This window comes from Leuciscus leuciscus, assembly GCF_965113295.1.
Source record: "Leuciscus leuciscus genome assembly, chromosome: 13".
Classification (NCBI taxonomy): domain Eukaryota; kingdom Metazoa; phylum Chordata; class Actinopteri; order Cypriniformes; family Leuciscidae; genus Leuciscus; species Leuciscus leuciscus.
The window spans coordinates 40068267-40083958 of record NC_138737.1 but is presented as its reverse complement, the minus strand read 5'-3'; the positions used below and the strand labels follow the sequence as shown (position 1 = coordinate 40083958).

At 37.7% G+C, this 15692-nt stretch overlaps 1 protein-coding gene across 3 annotated transcripts; it reads left to right on the top strand.

Moving 5' to 3' along the window:
• Positions 1 to 1061: 1061 nt before the first annotated feature.
• Positions 1062 to 13912, top strand: LOC309512941 (uncharacterized protein). Of its 3 annotated transcripts, XM_082188695.1 has the most exons (4): positions 1062 to 1344; positions 1670 to 2361; positions 8523 to 8698; positions 8744 to 13912. In XM_082188695.1, exon 4 carries the CDS (start codon positions 8758 to 8760, stop codon positions 11815 to 11817), a length of 3060 nt encoding a protein of 1019 aa, XP_082044821.1. In that variant the 5' UTR covers positions 1062 to 1344; positions 1670 to 2361; positions 8523 to 8698; positions 8744 to 8757; the 3' UTR covers positions 11818 to 13912. The 3 variants fall into 3 exon arrangements, with proteins under 3 accessions (XP_082044821.1, XP_082044820.1, XP_082044822.1); XM_082188694.1 differs by having other exon boundaries at positions 1062 to 2361; XM_082188696.1 differs by having other exon boundaries at positions 1062 to 5799.
• Positions 13913 to 15692: the final 1780 nt, after the last annotated feature.

Here is a 15692-nt window from a genome sequence, read left to right as displayed (position 1 = left end):
CCACGCAAACCGAGGCCTCGCTTTTGTACCAGACTGCACACATACGTACATAGTGCGAGACGAGAGATGTAGTTCATTGAGCGATTTTCACATAAAACTAAATGTTACTCTTCTGTTTTATGACAAACTGCGACTTTCTTGACTTTCATAATTATCTTTTGAAATTGACAAACATCATATGTGTAATTCAGGGCACAGTTCAGACGGAATAAAAAGATAAGTTGTCTCTCGCCATAGACTACCATACATATTTTTTCCGACATAAGGTCCCATGAGCCGGAAGCGGAGGGGAGGGACTTAGGCTCTCTATAGAGGACTTGTGGAAAGCATCCTAACAAATGGCATCACTGACAGGGGGGCAGGGTTTTATATTATTTTGAAGTTTCCCCGGGCGCCGCCATTGGCTAGCGGACCCCCACCTGCTGTTAGCATCCCATTGACTCCCATTCATTTTGGCGTCACTTTGACAGTGAATAACTTTACATCTGAGGCGTTTAAAGACTCCATTTGTCCATTATTTATTTCTAAAGAAACACGAAAATGTATAAAAGGCTCCATTACCTTGTATCTTACGTTATGGCCCCGTAGAAGCAGTTTTTGTAAAAATAGGCTAACGATTGCGTCATAACCACGCGACTCTCTGTCGCACAGTAGAGAGATTACCGTATGGACAGGAGGAGAAGCAAAATGGCAAAATGACTAAATAATTAATCAGAATACTTAGCAAAAGTTTCTCCTGCTCCTATCTCATGGACAGCTCCTACTCACACTCTCCGTCTCTGCAAGTTTCGGAAGGGAATGATTCAGATTTCTCTCGGCACAGCCACTAGAAGACAGACGGGTTGCTCACGTCACATCTACGTCATCAAGCTCAGTTTGAGTCTGCGCAGTACGCTCGACCATCAGGAAGTGAGAGCTTCTAATTTGCTTCACTTTGTCTCCGTTGAATCCAATGGGGTCGCTGTGTCCATTTCTTTTACTGTCTATGATCACTGACTCTCCAAAGGGTCACAAAGGGTCACGGACCTTCCATCTGCAGGAAGAGAGCTACGAATATTCTCAGGGACACACACCACCCAACATTACATGTTCAGGCCTAAACACTCAATATGCAACTTGAGATATGGCAGACCGGACAGTATCTCACACAGGGTGCGGTTTTATAACTTTTTTTTTTTCCAGCCACGGTTAGACTGATGGCGAAGGACATGGCAGAGGGAACAAATATGTCTGTCTCATTTTTGTAAAATGACAGGTGTTACCTCCTTTTATATAGAGATGTTAGAGGTAGTCTGTGTTGTGTTCATGTGTCGGCCTCTGTTAAATAGAGAATGCTTTATTACAGTAAGTTTTAAATAATTATTATCTCGGGACAGTGCAATATTTTTTAATGTGTAACAATCTTAATTTAATCTTAATCTTAAAGTAATAATCTTTAGTGTGTGGGATTGCTTGACATAGGTTTGTGCTGCTCTTCGTTGACTGTATCTCTCTATATAGTGTGTGTAGTTTGTTTGACTTTTTTAAAATGCTAACTCAACGAGCTCTGCTACGAAAGTTTCTATGTATCTGTAGCTGTACGGGTACAAACGGCAAATAAACGTTCAACTTTCAAAACCTTCCCCCTCTCCCCTGTTGTCATCGGCCCTAAAACCATTTCTCTTCAAAGGCTGTTATCACCTCGGCTCCACTGAACGATCTCAGCAAGAGATGTGTCTGCAACCCCCAGAGACAGCACAGGAGACACGAGCCATTAAAGACTATAGAGACAAACTCCAATACACAAAGGACATTTACTCCATTCTTACCCACAAACTTTTCCCAAATGTTTATAGTATTTCTCCTGTGTTTTATGCATGTCCCTATGTTTTATTAGCCTACTTATGATTCTTTAGTTATGTTAAAGTGACTTCCAATGTTGATATCCAAAGATGATGTATCACTGCTTTAATGTCTTTTCTCAGTATCAAAATAATCCCCTTTTGATTTTATAATCAATGGTGTACATGTTTTGATAAACTGCATCATAAATATTTGTACCATACTTTTGTGTAAAGACTGCACAAATTCTCCACACCAGCATGAACATGCAAATGGCGATAAGAGGAACAAAGACTTTCTCCAGGTCATCAGAGATTGGTCTCCTCAACAAATGGGTGTGAACTGAGAGGAGTATCTGATTAGGTCAGATCTTTGCTCAATCTCTTTGAGACAACATTCTCCTGTCTTCTTCATCGTCAAGTTAACTTCTTTGGATTCAACGTGGACCACCCCAAGAACCCAAACGAACGCTTCAGCGCACTCCTGGCAAAATCATCAAGAATCTCCTGCATCTGGACTTGTTCAGCAACCAAAGTCAATGCAAGTACTCGTTCGCAGCCTTTAGATGCGTTATAAGTTATTGTGCCCCTGATTCTCTGATGTTTCTCGTGGTTAACTGATTGTAATTTTGCCGTTCTCTTTTCTTCTCTCGCTCTTTCTTCACTTTTCTTTTCTTTCTTGATTCTGTAAACAATCTTTGCTTAGTTGTGTGTAGCCTACCCTAGTTTCATTTATTAAACCATTATATCGACGCTTTATTGTCTCTGTGTTTGCCACATATCGAAGTCACTTAAACATCTTGATCTAGCGATATTTATGCTATTACCCTGCTAGAACTTTAGTTGGAAAAGGTTATTCTTTCTTGGCTGGGAAGATAATATATTTATAGAATTAATAATTGATTATGCTTTCTGTTCATTGGATGAACAGATTAAATAATTGTACTATTAATTCTGCTACAGTCAATTCTAAAAAAATAACTAAAATATTTATGATTAATTATAATCCGTTAAAATTAATTATAAATATAAATATATATTTTAAACTGTAACTTGTTACTACAGAAACGTGACCCGATCTGGCAAACTTACATAGTGTGGTTATAGCAGATATAGGTCCGGACAGCGAATCCAGAAGTGCCTTTCACCCTGTTACGACTTGATGAACCACTGATATGATTTTGGAAACATTATTTTAAGGTTAAAAAATTTGTGTTGCTTTAATATCACTCATTAGATTAGTCCAGAATCCACTCCCTTCACCATCCACCCCCTTTAGAGCATATTGTTTTTTTTTCTGGGAAATGTGGAAGAAATTGTATTAGTATATGTTTTATTGATATGATATGCTTATGTTTGCATTTACAAGAAAGAGACAAGAACATTTGATAATTTGCAAGAGGACTGCATGAGGCGTCACATGCTTCTGTGCTGACTTAATAGAACAAAGAACAGTTATTAATCTTATGGATGTATTTGACAATTCTAAGGCAGAAAATGAGAAATGTGTGACCATTATATGACAAGAAGAGTATGTGACAGGAGGGCCTTCCTTCACTCAAGGATAGAATATGATGAACAAGTCTGGCGGATCGGGGGGTGGCTTGGTCTAAGCTTGGTCACCCCTTTGGCCACCCCTCTCACAACTGCTGATTCTGTCTCTTTTTTTATTGACAAAAAAATGCGTTTTTTAAAACGCCGAACCGTCTCTTTAAGACCAAAAAAAACTTGAGACTTTTCAGACGCACTCCAACCAGGCGCCAGGTGCAAGTCAAACCAGTGCGGAAATGTGCAAGTGCCGAATGAGCTTCAGCAGAACATCACAGTGATATGCACATAGTAAATATAGAGTGGATTATAACTGGTGGGTTGCAAGACCGTTTTGAGTAAGTCGAATAGTGTGCAGTCAACAACAAACGTAGCCTAATTCTCTTTTTTTTTGTCCTTTTTTTTTTGTCTGATGCGTTTTTATTTTAGAAAATGTGTGTGAAAGCTTGTGACACATCTGTCAGATGCTGAGAAAAGGGCGTTGTCCTTATTCAGTTGGCTATCTTCGGTAAGATGAGATGTTGTCAGTCCACAAATGTCAGTTAAACTAACTAACTTTCCTGTCATATGGCTGACAGCTGTTGTACTGTGCTTGCATCACGCACAAATGTGGCGCACTATAGCCGTAGTTCTGTCGTCAATTAATCAGAATCAGAATCAGAATTAACTCATGTAAGAATCAAAAAGGCGATTAAAGCTGTCAAAACTGCATGCATGTATTTGTTATATATACGTCACATGTGTCTGGATTAATATATTCTGCTATGTGAGATCACAATATAAGGCACAAACTGATATGTAATGTTTTAATGTCCAAATAGGCCTAAATGTGAGCACTGTGCATTTGTACTAGAAGATAGTCATTCATTTTGCGTTAATTTGTAATGGACAAACAAAAATGAATAATTTTTAAATCCATAAAATAACTAATTTGACATTCTGGCAACATTACATTATGAAAAACATAACATTTTACATTGTGTGCTGTTGACTTCCGCCTTGTTCACATTCTTGCACATGGGGATTCAAAAGAAAACTTTTGTTTTCCTTTTTAATTTAGGTATGATAGAACTGTTGCAATTATATATTTTGACAACTACTATAGAAAGGTAAAAAAATGTTTTGACAAACTCAGAATTGGTTGAAGAGTTCATTGATTATATAAAACGCATTGAAGGTTGAATAATCTTTGGACTACAGTATTTATCTGCATGTTATCTCATCCATGAAGATGCAACAATGTAGAACAATTATTGGAGATTTTGAGAACCAGAACCAATCTAACTGAGCAAGATGAACTTTAGCTATAGTGTGTGCCCTTTTATTACTATTTAATTAATTTTAATATGAGGTGGTGGGTAATAATAAAACAATATATAATTCACTCAGTATTCCATGATTCTACTATCTCAATTACAATTAAGTACAAATTAACTGTATTCAGTTGTGTAGGCACTAAAACAGTCCAATACATTATAGTCAAATTATTTTTTAAGATACAATAAGTAAGATTTCTGTGCCGCCCCAGACTGGTTGCTGGCCCTTGCCTGGCCACCCCTAAAATACATATGACACTGATTAGCTTATTATTGCTAATTTGAGATATTATAACCTATTAATTTAAAATTAAACATGTTTCAAATTAGGCTATTATAATGGTGTGTTGTATGCAAACGCATTGTACAGTGTACAGTTTATTTATTTAGCCTTTACCTCAGATTACATATCACCAAATTATCATCTGACAGTGTATGTTAGCTCTCTCAGTTCATTTTTAGCACTAACGATCGAGGAGATATTCAAGCAGTTTAGCACTATAGATTTCGTGCTCTAGTTTGTGCTCGCCTTTCTTTGAAAATAAGTCAGTTACCAATCGTTTCCCCTCATTTTGTTTTCATTCTATTCTCCCGCGCTAACTAACACAAAATGCGTGCAGATGGACTAAACCATTTGGCGCATTAGCAAGGGGTGGGACCGTGAGACCTTAGATAGCTAGTCTTTACTTTTTTGTATACAAAATGTAGTCAGTCGATCAACCAAGTTATTCAGCCAATACACTAACTTTACATTTCATCTGACATTCATTAGGAAATTTAATTAGGAAATTTAAATATCCAGGTAAAATAAAATATATTCCAGACTTTTCAAGGGCCCTCTCTCCCCTTGGGGCCCTGGTATTCAGTGCTGGTTTTACCCCCAGTCTGTCTGAGAGTCCCAGCTATAAAAGAGGAAGAATGCCCTCCCTTCACTGTCACACTCTGTATGAATGCTGACCTTTTCTTGAAAGGAAATAAATAAAATGTAACATTTTAGTCTCTTATTCAGTGATATCATTTAGTTTGCCACAACAATTTTGCATAGTCGGCAGGGTTCCTTGGATGTGCCTCTTGGACCCGAAAAAATGTATCTTCAGTAGAGATTACAAAGGAATGTGAGTCGCATGTTTATATTGTTTGTAATGTGGTATGTGAACAGGGGCCTGTTTCAGAAAGGAGGTTAAGTGAAAACTCTGATTATGTTAACCCTGAAATGAGGGAAACTCTGAGTTTTCTGTTTCAGAATGGGAGGTATGTTAAACCTGAGAAAGCAGAGTAAGTCAAGCCCGTTTCTGAAAGAGAGGTAACTTATACTCAGAGTCAGTAACCATGGTAACTTACTCTGTGAACCTAACCTGGTCGGGAGCAGGTTTTCTTCGGTAAACCCAGAGTTTCTTTCGGTCTCCTCCCCTTTTTTAAAGAGGAAGTGGTGTTTAAACACCTCATTCATTCTTTCAGTACATTTTTATTAATAAAATTAATATTTTATTAATAAATAAAATATTGCTATATTTACTGCTGTTTTATTTTTTATTTTTTAATTAATAAGATGAAGTCTATATAACTCCTTAACTGGCAACTGAAAATACAGTAGTAGATTAGAGGTACATAATGTAGTTCTAAACAAATTCTACAGAATTAAACTGTGGCATTTACTGGAAATCACTGAACTGTTCATCTGTGCACCAGAAGTTGATGGACCGTCCTCCTGCTGTTGGTTGAGTACGCTTTATAACACTATTTGTCATAATTTCTGGTGTATTGAGTAGGCGACTTACAACTGCCTGGGGTTTTGTTGGGACAGGAGGCTCCAAAAGACAGATTTTACCATCAGAATCTATTGGGACCAACACAAATCCTGACCCAAAGTAAAATAAATGGAAATATCAAAAATAGCCTATATAAAAAATAACACATATGTAAACCTCTTACATTTTATGAAGGCCCTTTGATCTTTGGGACTGGCTCTGAAGTCCGTCCAGGAATTCCCTCAGCCAAAAATGCTGCTGCATTGCTAGACACTGGATGCTTTAGTTATTTAATATCTCAAATGTTTGTAAAGTCAGGTAGCCTACATGATATGCTCAAGCCTTACTTGACTGAATTATATTTTTATATTTAATTTTCAGCTGCTGCCATGTTCTTTTAATACCTGCAGGATTGCACCCATGAAAATTAAAATTAGGTTGAATAACATACTGTTCTTCCAGTTTCACCTCTGATATTATAACAGGTGGGTAAGTTACTTGTATTACTAACTACAAATGGCATTTTTAACAGTGTAATTAGATTAATGTAATAATGACTATCTTTATAAATTATTGGTCTACTTTACTAATTACTAAATCCCATGTCAACCTTAAACACTTGAACAATACAAGGAGAGACAAGAAACTGCACTTTTAATGCTTTCAAATAAACAATCTACAATTGCATGAATTATTCTTGAACTGACCAAAGTGTGTAGAGGGAGAAGGTTACATTAAAAATATAACTTTTAAAAATGTATGTTAAATAGCCTATACAGAATTGTTCTATAGTCTAATACAATTACATCAGATTTAACTTTAAATTACAGAAGAATTAAGAGTAATCCCTTTCATTAATTACAGTATTTAGATTACTTGGTAATTAATTACATCCATCACTGTATAACAGTAATTAAAATGTAAACTTATAAACGAAATAGTTCGTACTCTCCATAATTTTTGCAGAAACACATCCAGTTCTATTGGTTAGAAATGTGAAGACCTCTTTTTGTCTGCCGCTGTTGCCATGGTGACTCATAATATCTGCGCTCCATTGATAATGGCTTTTTATAGTTGTGGTGCACGCGCTTAACTCAGAGTAGGTCAACTCAGAGTTGATTGAACTAATTAATTTTAGCTGTTCTGAAACCAAAAACTCAGAGTTGCCCATCTCAGGGTAAGTCAACTCAGAGTTCAAGTTTTAACTCAGAGTTGGTTGAACCTCCTTATTGAAACCGGCCCCAGGAAATTTATGAATGTTTGTATGGCAAGCCGTTTTAGCTTAAATTGTACCCAGCGTTACTCGTCGTAATTGCATTTTTACTAGTAAGAATTCAATTAGAGAGCTCTACAATTGAATTGCTATTAGTAAGAATGCAATTGCAGAGCTCTTTTTATTCAATTCTTAGTAACAATTTAAATAGAGAGCTCTCTAATACAATTATTACTAGTAACAATTCCAATTGGAGAGCTCTCTAATTCAGTTGTTACTAGTAAGAATGCAATTGTAGAGCTCTTTAATTCAATTACAGAGCTCTGCAATTATACATATCTTTAATTCGTTTTTTTTACTATAATAATTGAATTAGAGAGCTCTCCAATTGTAATTGCTAATAGTAAGAATTGAATTGTAGAGCTCTCTAATTGAATTCTTACTAGTAAAAATGCAATTACGACGAGTAACGCTGGGTACAATTTAAGCTAAAACGACTTGCCATGTTTGCACATGTGTATCCGTGCAGAGTGAGACAGGATGGGGGGGTTAGCTGAAGAGGGACCTTTTGACCTCAGAGGTCAGGATGCATCTAAATTTGTTGGTCCCAGTGTCAGAAGTAGTGATGAATAGCAGCATGTGCAAAAGTGTGCCAAAGTTAGTGCAAAACTACTAGGAAAAGCAACAGCTGAAGGAGACCTTGGTAAAGAATTTAAAAGGTGTCGCACAGCACCTCCTCCTCGTCTTACACTCTGCAGGCTCTGAATGTCTGTATGACTGTCTGACCTTCTCTTGCAAGAGAATAAATTACTTTAAAAGACAATCTGACTCAGTGTCTCTTAAGCAGTGATGTTCAAGAATTTTTTTGCCACAACAGGACGGTGACTGACGATCCTGGACTGAGCAGATCCAGCCCTTCCTCGCACACTTAAGAGACGACGGGCTGACCGCCAGGGTCCGGGAGAAACACCACTGGAATCATCAGAAGAACTGAAGTGGCACAAACTAAGACTGGTGAAAGACAAACTAAAATTATAAAGAGGTACCTGAGAGGTGAAAATTTTATCTCTCTGGAGACTATACTAAATAACTACAGAGAATAACAAACCATCATGGGGAAGTCCCAGAGTAAAAATTATCAGTATGACACACCAGCGTTTTGTCTGATGAGGAAAGCGTACGGGTTCAAATCTATGAGGGGCATTGAAGGGTTAATTAAATACCATGATTTCCCTAGAGAAGGAACTTTAAGCGTCACTAGGCTGACAGTAGTAACAGACTCTGTTGTACAGAGGAGTGGAAAACAGAAGGGCGGTTGTTATTCTAAACATGTGTGTGTGGATTGTAAGCCAACAATATTGTGCTGGTTAGAAGAGGCAGAACACAGAGAAAGAAAGTCGATGCTGAAGGAACTGCCATTTAGGAAAGTAGGGGAAATAAATAAAAATGAGGAAAAACCTGTTAATCCTTCTCCTGTTCTACCCGTTTCATTACCACTACCCTATCCTAATCCTGTGGTGAAGCTGCAAGCGTTGGAAATTAACCCAGACCTCGACTGCTCTCCTCCAAATCTGAAAGCCCTTGAACCGGCAAAGATTGACGTGGCTGGACAAGAGGACTCAATAATGTACTTTCGACCATGGACTATAACTGATATAAAAAAAGCAATGGCCGATCTGCCCAGGCCCAGTGACTCCGGGAAAATATTTTCTGAGTGGCTGACTATTTTCTGTCAAGAATTCAGCCCCAGCTTGCCGGAACTGAGGAGACTGTTGCCTGTGAAACTGGGACTGACTGTCTGGCATAAAGTGAGTGGTAAAGTTCCCATCGCGGACATCCAGCGAAAACACCCGGAGTGGGAGAATCCAGCGAACGTTGGCTATCGAGTAGCTATCAGTGACTTGGCGGATGCTTTTAAAGAGGCGTTCCCAACCAGAATAGACATATCAAAGATATACAACTGCTGCCAGGGCAGAGAGGAATCTGTCCAGGACTATTACGACCGACTATGTGATGTTTTCAACAAACATAGCGGGATTGAAGAGGCTGAAAACAGAGGCCTCTGGGAATGTTACCTGCGAAGCTATTTCCTGAATGGACTGAGACAAGAGATCACACAAGCAGTAAAAGCAAAGTACATTGAGTGGAGGAACGGACCAATTGGTTCTGTTCTAGCTCATGCATTGCACGCTGAAGAACAACAGCTGGAAAAGGAGAACAGCAACATGAAACGAGGGTTAATTACATACCATGATTTCCCTAGAGAAGGAACTTTATCTGTTTCATTACCACTACCCTATCCTAATCCTGTGGTGAAGCTGCAAGCGAGGAAAATTAACCCAGACCTCGACTGCTCTCCTCCAAATCTGAAAGCCCTTGAACCGGCAAAGATTGACGTGGCTGGACAAGAGGACTCAATAATGTACTTTCGACCATGGACTATAACTGATATGAAAGAAGCAATGGCCGATCTGCCCAGGCCCAGTGACTCCGGGAAAAGATTTTCTGAGTGGCTGACTATTTTCTGTCAAGTATTCAGCCCCAGCTTGCCGGAACTGAGGAGACTGCTGCTTATGAAACTGGGAGCGACTGTCTGGCAAAAAGTGAGTGGTAAAGTGTCCATCGCGGACATCCAGCGAAAACACCCAGAGTGGGAGAATCCAGCGAACGATGGCTATCGAGTAGCTATCAGTGACTTGGCGAATGCTTTTAAAGTGGCGTTCCCAACCAGAATAGACATATCAGAGATAAACTACTGCTACCAGGACAGAGAAGAATCTGTCCAGGACTATTACGTCCGACTATGTGATGTTTTCAACAAACATAGCGGGATTGAAGAGGCTGAAAACAGAGGCCTCTGGGAATGTTTGCTGCGAAACTATTTCCTGAATGGACTGAGACAAGAGATCACAGAAGCAGTAAAAGCAAAGTACATTGAGTGGAGGATCGGACCAATTGGTTCTGTTCTAGCTCATGCATTGCACGCTGAAGAACAACAGCTGGAAAAGGAGAACAGCAACATGAAACGAGGGTTAATTACATACCATGATTTCCCTAGAGAAGGAACTTTAAGCGTCACTAGGCTGACAGTAGTAACAGACTCTGTTGTACAGGGGAGTGGAAAACAGAAGGGCGGTTGTTATGCTGAACATGTGTGTGTGGATTGTAAGCCAACAATATTGTGCTGGTTAGAAGAGGCAGAACGCAGAGAAAGAAAGTCTTTGCAGAAGGAAATTTATCCTGTAGCGAAGCTGCAAACGTGGAAAATGAACCCGGACCTCGACTGCTCTCCTCCAAACCTGAAAGCCCTCGAACCGGCAAAGATTGACGTGGCTGGACAAGAGGACTCATTAATGTACTTTCGACCATTGACTATAACTGATATGAAAGAAGCAATGGCCGATCTGCCCAGGCCCAGTGACTCCGGGAAAAGATTTTCTGAGTGGCTGACTATTTTCTGTCAAGCATTCAGCCCCAGCTTGCCGGAACTGAGGAGACTGTTGCTTATGAAACTGGGAGCGACTGTCTGGCAAAAAGTGAGTGGTAAAGTGTCCATCGCGGACATCCAGCGAAAACACCCGGAGTGGGAGAATCCAGCGAACGATGGCTATCGAGTAGCTATCAGTGACTTGGCGAATGCTTTTAAAGTGGCGTTCCCAACCAGAATAGACATATCAAAGATAAACAACTGCTACCAGGGCAGAGAAGAATCTGTCCAGGACTATTACGTCCGACTATGTGATGTTTTCAACAAACATAGCGGGATTGAAGAGGCTGAAAACAGAGGCCTCTGGGAATGTTACCTGCGAAGCTGTTTCCTGAATGGACTGAGACAAGAGATCACACAAGCAGTAAAAGCAAAGTACATTGAGTGGAGGAACGGACCAATTGGTTCTGTTCTAGCTCATGCATTGCACGCTGAAGAACAACAGCTGGAAAAGGAGAAAAGCAAGATGAAACGAGATTACACGGTATCACAATGGGGCAACAACAGTCATCAGAGGAGTCAACCATCTGGAAGAAGAAGGGGCAGAGGAAGAGGAGGGGGAAACTTCACCAGCAAAGGATGCTTTATTTGCAAAGCACAAGACCATAACCTCAGAGACTGCACCAAGTGTCGACTGTGCAAAGAAGACGGGCACTGGGCGGCTGACTGTCCTTACAGTGCATAAGCAAACCGAGAGCGAGGAGACGGAGAGCAGGAGGGAGGAGGTCTGTGCGCGCAGATGAGGGAAACGCCATAACTATACACACACACACACACATTCACTGATTTGGCTCTCTGCAATGAAGAAAATGCTTGCTATGTTTCTCTTATATCTGGCAATTGTATAAAGATGAAGACTTTCTTAAATTACAGAAGTATCCTCTTTTACTGGAGGGTTCATGGGTATTGTTTACCGTAGATAGCGGTTTAGTGATATACGACCATGTGATTTGCAGTGTTTACTGCCAATGTCTAATACTGTAATATCCACTTGTCCATTTCTGCTTCAGGACATCAAATCACTGATCGGTTCACTGAACCTCTAAATTGTGCGACACAGTACTTTAACTCATGAACTCATTACATCCCAGCATGTCCTATTATATACTCCCTTAATGGGACGAGATTTAATGTGTACTTTGGGCCTGGCATTGATAGCCAGCCCTGTTGCTTGTTAGAAACTCCACAATGGGCTTATGAATGGGGTGTTAAAGACATAAAATGGGCTTCATTTATGTGTCAATGAGCGAAGGACAGTGTTAAACCACAGAGCTCTACACTGCACATCACATGTCGTGGTTGACGGAGGCAAATTCGATGAAGATGATTGGGTGGCAAAACCAACTAGTGATACCTAGTGTTTTAACTATACGTGTTGGAATGATCACATGTTTTCTCTGTCTGTAAGCTTGACGAAGCATCAGTGTTGTTTATATCTGGTGGCTGGATCCAAACCGCATTCATCTTTAGCTAATGATGAGGATCAATTTAATGATGTATGTCCAAAACCAGTGAAATTTGATGATGACAACCAGTGGAAGTTACAATGAAATGTATTAATTGAGTTAAGATATGTTTTTCCTATTCTGAACATCTATACTTGTTTATACTGAAGTGACTGCGGGTCTGATTTAATGTCAGGTGTTTATTCATTCAGCCCGGCTTCAGATAAAGTCTTTACTTGCTTGATAAACATTTAAAAACAGCCTAAGCTTTCTTCCTTTAAAACCTTATTTCACAAGTTTAAGAGAGTGATCATTTTTATGAAAATCAGAGATGAAGAGTATAAGTGTGATGTAATGACTTAAATTTGCTGTATTATTATTTTTAGTTATCAATGAATGATAAACAGAGGGGAATTGTGGAAGAAATGTAATATGTTCTATACGTTTGCATTTTCTTATATTCATAGAATAGAAACATGATGGTAATTAGATTAAAATGCACGAGTAAAATTGCATGTCCCATGATCCTCTGCTACATTGATAGAACAAATAACTGTTATTAACCCTTATGAATGTATGTATGTGTATGACCTTGTATACGTGACTTGACAAAAAGAAATGTGTGACTATATATGACAGAGACCGAGGGCCTCCACTCAACGGTAGCATATCATAAACAAGTGTTAGTTATGGCCTCGAGGAACACCCTTGGGCGAGTCAGGACTGTGAAGAAGGACGGATGCCCTCCTCTAGTGGTCACACTCTGTATGACCGCTGGCCTTTCCTCGCAAGGGAATAAATCATCTTTAAAGACAATTGTTGCATGTTTGTCTCTTATTCAGTAATAGGAAATTGTTTGCCACCACAGGCTTCACATCAATCATGGACTGAGTTAGGGCCTTTTGTAACCATTGTGCGACATTATGGACATTTTTGTTTAATTTCTTAAAAAATGTTTTGGATCATTTTGCCTGTTTTAATGCCAAGTGCATACATTTTGGCACAGGTGTGTATTTTTATTGGAATTTTACTATTTCACCCTCATTTCCTTTAAAAAAATCTATTTTAGACTAGTAACACAAAGGACCTTTTGGACAAAAATGTCCCCATTAAAACAGCCATTTTGAATCCCAGGGCCATTTCACTATAAAATGATGCAATCTTTGTTAATAGGCTTTTTTTTATATATATATAATTTTACTTTTTTACCAGAAGGTGCCATTTTCAAACTACATTTTTCAAGACTATAAAAGAGAAAGGATGCCCCTCCTTCACTGTCACTCTGTATGACCTCTGACCTTTTCTTGCAAGGAAATAAATAATCTTTAAAGACAATTGGACATGTTTGTCTCTTATTCAGTGATATCATTTTGTTTGCCACAACAGAAATCTAAAAAAATATTCTAGTGACAAGGTTTCAGTAGAATGTGTTGTTGAGGAGGTGAGACTCGACATTTTAAACAATCTTTTAGGGCCTACTTAAGCTTCTAATAACATCAAAGCAAGTGAACATATTGAGGCTAGGCTATTATTAAGGCTGATCACTACAAATGAGTTCTTGACTCTCCGACCATTATATGAGATAAGATTAGGCTAAAGTGCAGTGTTCCATTTTAAATATTCAAAAAATAAATTTTTTAGATGTCTTTGGAATAATTAAGGACTGAATTTAGGTCACTGAATAATGTGATTAAATAATTTTAAGAAGAAGGATTCTGAAAATGCATGAATTAATGAATTGCAATGTACTCATGTCATTATGGAAATGATCCATTAATGTATCATTAGTAGATCACGCACAAAACGTTTCACTCCCAACGGCGCTTTTGTGGAATTGCGCGCTCACGCTAATTTGCCCTGTTTATTAAATCTGACTCATTTGTCAAAGCTTTTTTTTATTTTATTTTTTTATGCACAGATATAATAGAATTCTACGGAAGCGTATTGCATTCACTTGAGAAAAAAAAAATCTACTCTGTTTTTCTGAATTAACGAGTTAATTATCTCAGAATTACTAGATAATTTTTCATAAAAAAAAATGTATTCTGTTTTTCTGAATTAACGAGTTAATTATCTCAGAATTACGAGATAATTTTTCATGAATAAAAAGTTTTTGCTCTGTTTTTCTGAATTAATGACTTAATTATCTCAGAATTATGAGATAATTTTTCATAATTTTTTATTTTTCTTCAGTTTTTCTGAATTATTGAGTTAATTATCTCATAATTCTGAGATAATTAAGTCATTAATTCAGAAAAACAGAGCAATTTTTTTTTTATGAAAAATTATCTCATAATTCTGAGATAATTAAGTCATTAATTCAGAAAAACAGCAAATATTTTTATTTAAAGAAAAAATTATCTCATAATTTTTAGATAATTAAGTCATTAATTCAGAAAAACAGAGCAAAAACTTTTTATTCATGAAAAATTATCTCGTAATTTTGAGATAATTAACTCATTAATTCAGAAAAACAGAGTAGATTTTTTTTCCTCAAGTAAATGCAATACGCTTCCGTATAATTCATTGGAAAGAGCATGGTTAAATCAATATACAGTTTGTATGTTAAATAATGTTATAGAGGTACGCTTTAAAATATTTAACAAAATCTACCCATGTAAAGTTTCTTCATCAAAATTCCAGGACGGAAGACTCGATCATTTGTTTTACAACTGTGATTTATCTTAAAAATTTTGGTCTGATGTTAGTTCTTTATATTTGCCCAAGAAATGTTAATTATATACTATCTCTAAAAGATGTTATAATTATGTTCTTACACACATAGAAGCAAAATGTTTGTATATGTTTTGAACTTCTATATTTTGGATGGTAAATATTACATGCATAAACAAAAATGTGCAAAATGCATACTAAATGTAATTTATTCTTAATAGAGATGGATTCATTGAAAGTCCTTCATGTTAATTAATAATACAAATAATGACATTTTGTTCAACTTTATGGAGAAATTCTTTATAATGTACAATCTCTGTTACATTGATTTCCTATTATCACTGTAAAGCTGCTTTGGCAATCTATATTGTTAAAAGTGCTATATATGTGACTTGAATGTGTTATGTATTAAAGCATATTAAAAAAAAACACATAGACATAC

Excerpts from the sequence above, each read along its gene's own strand:
- LOC309512941 (XM_082188695.1), top strand. The coding sequence starts at position 8,758 with ATGGGGAAGTCCCAGAGTAAAAATTATCAGTATGACACACCAGCGTTT.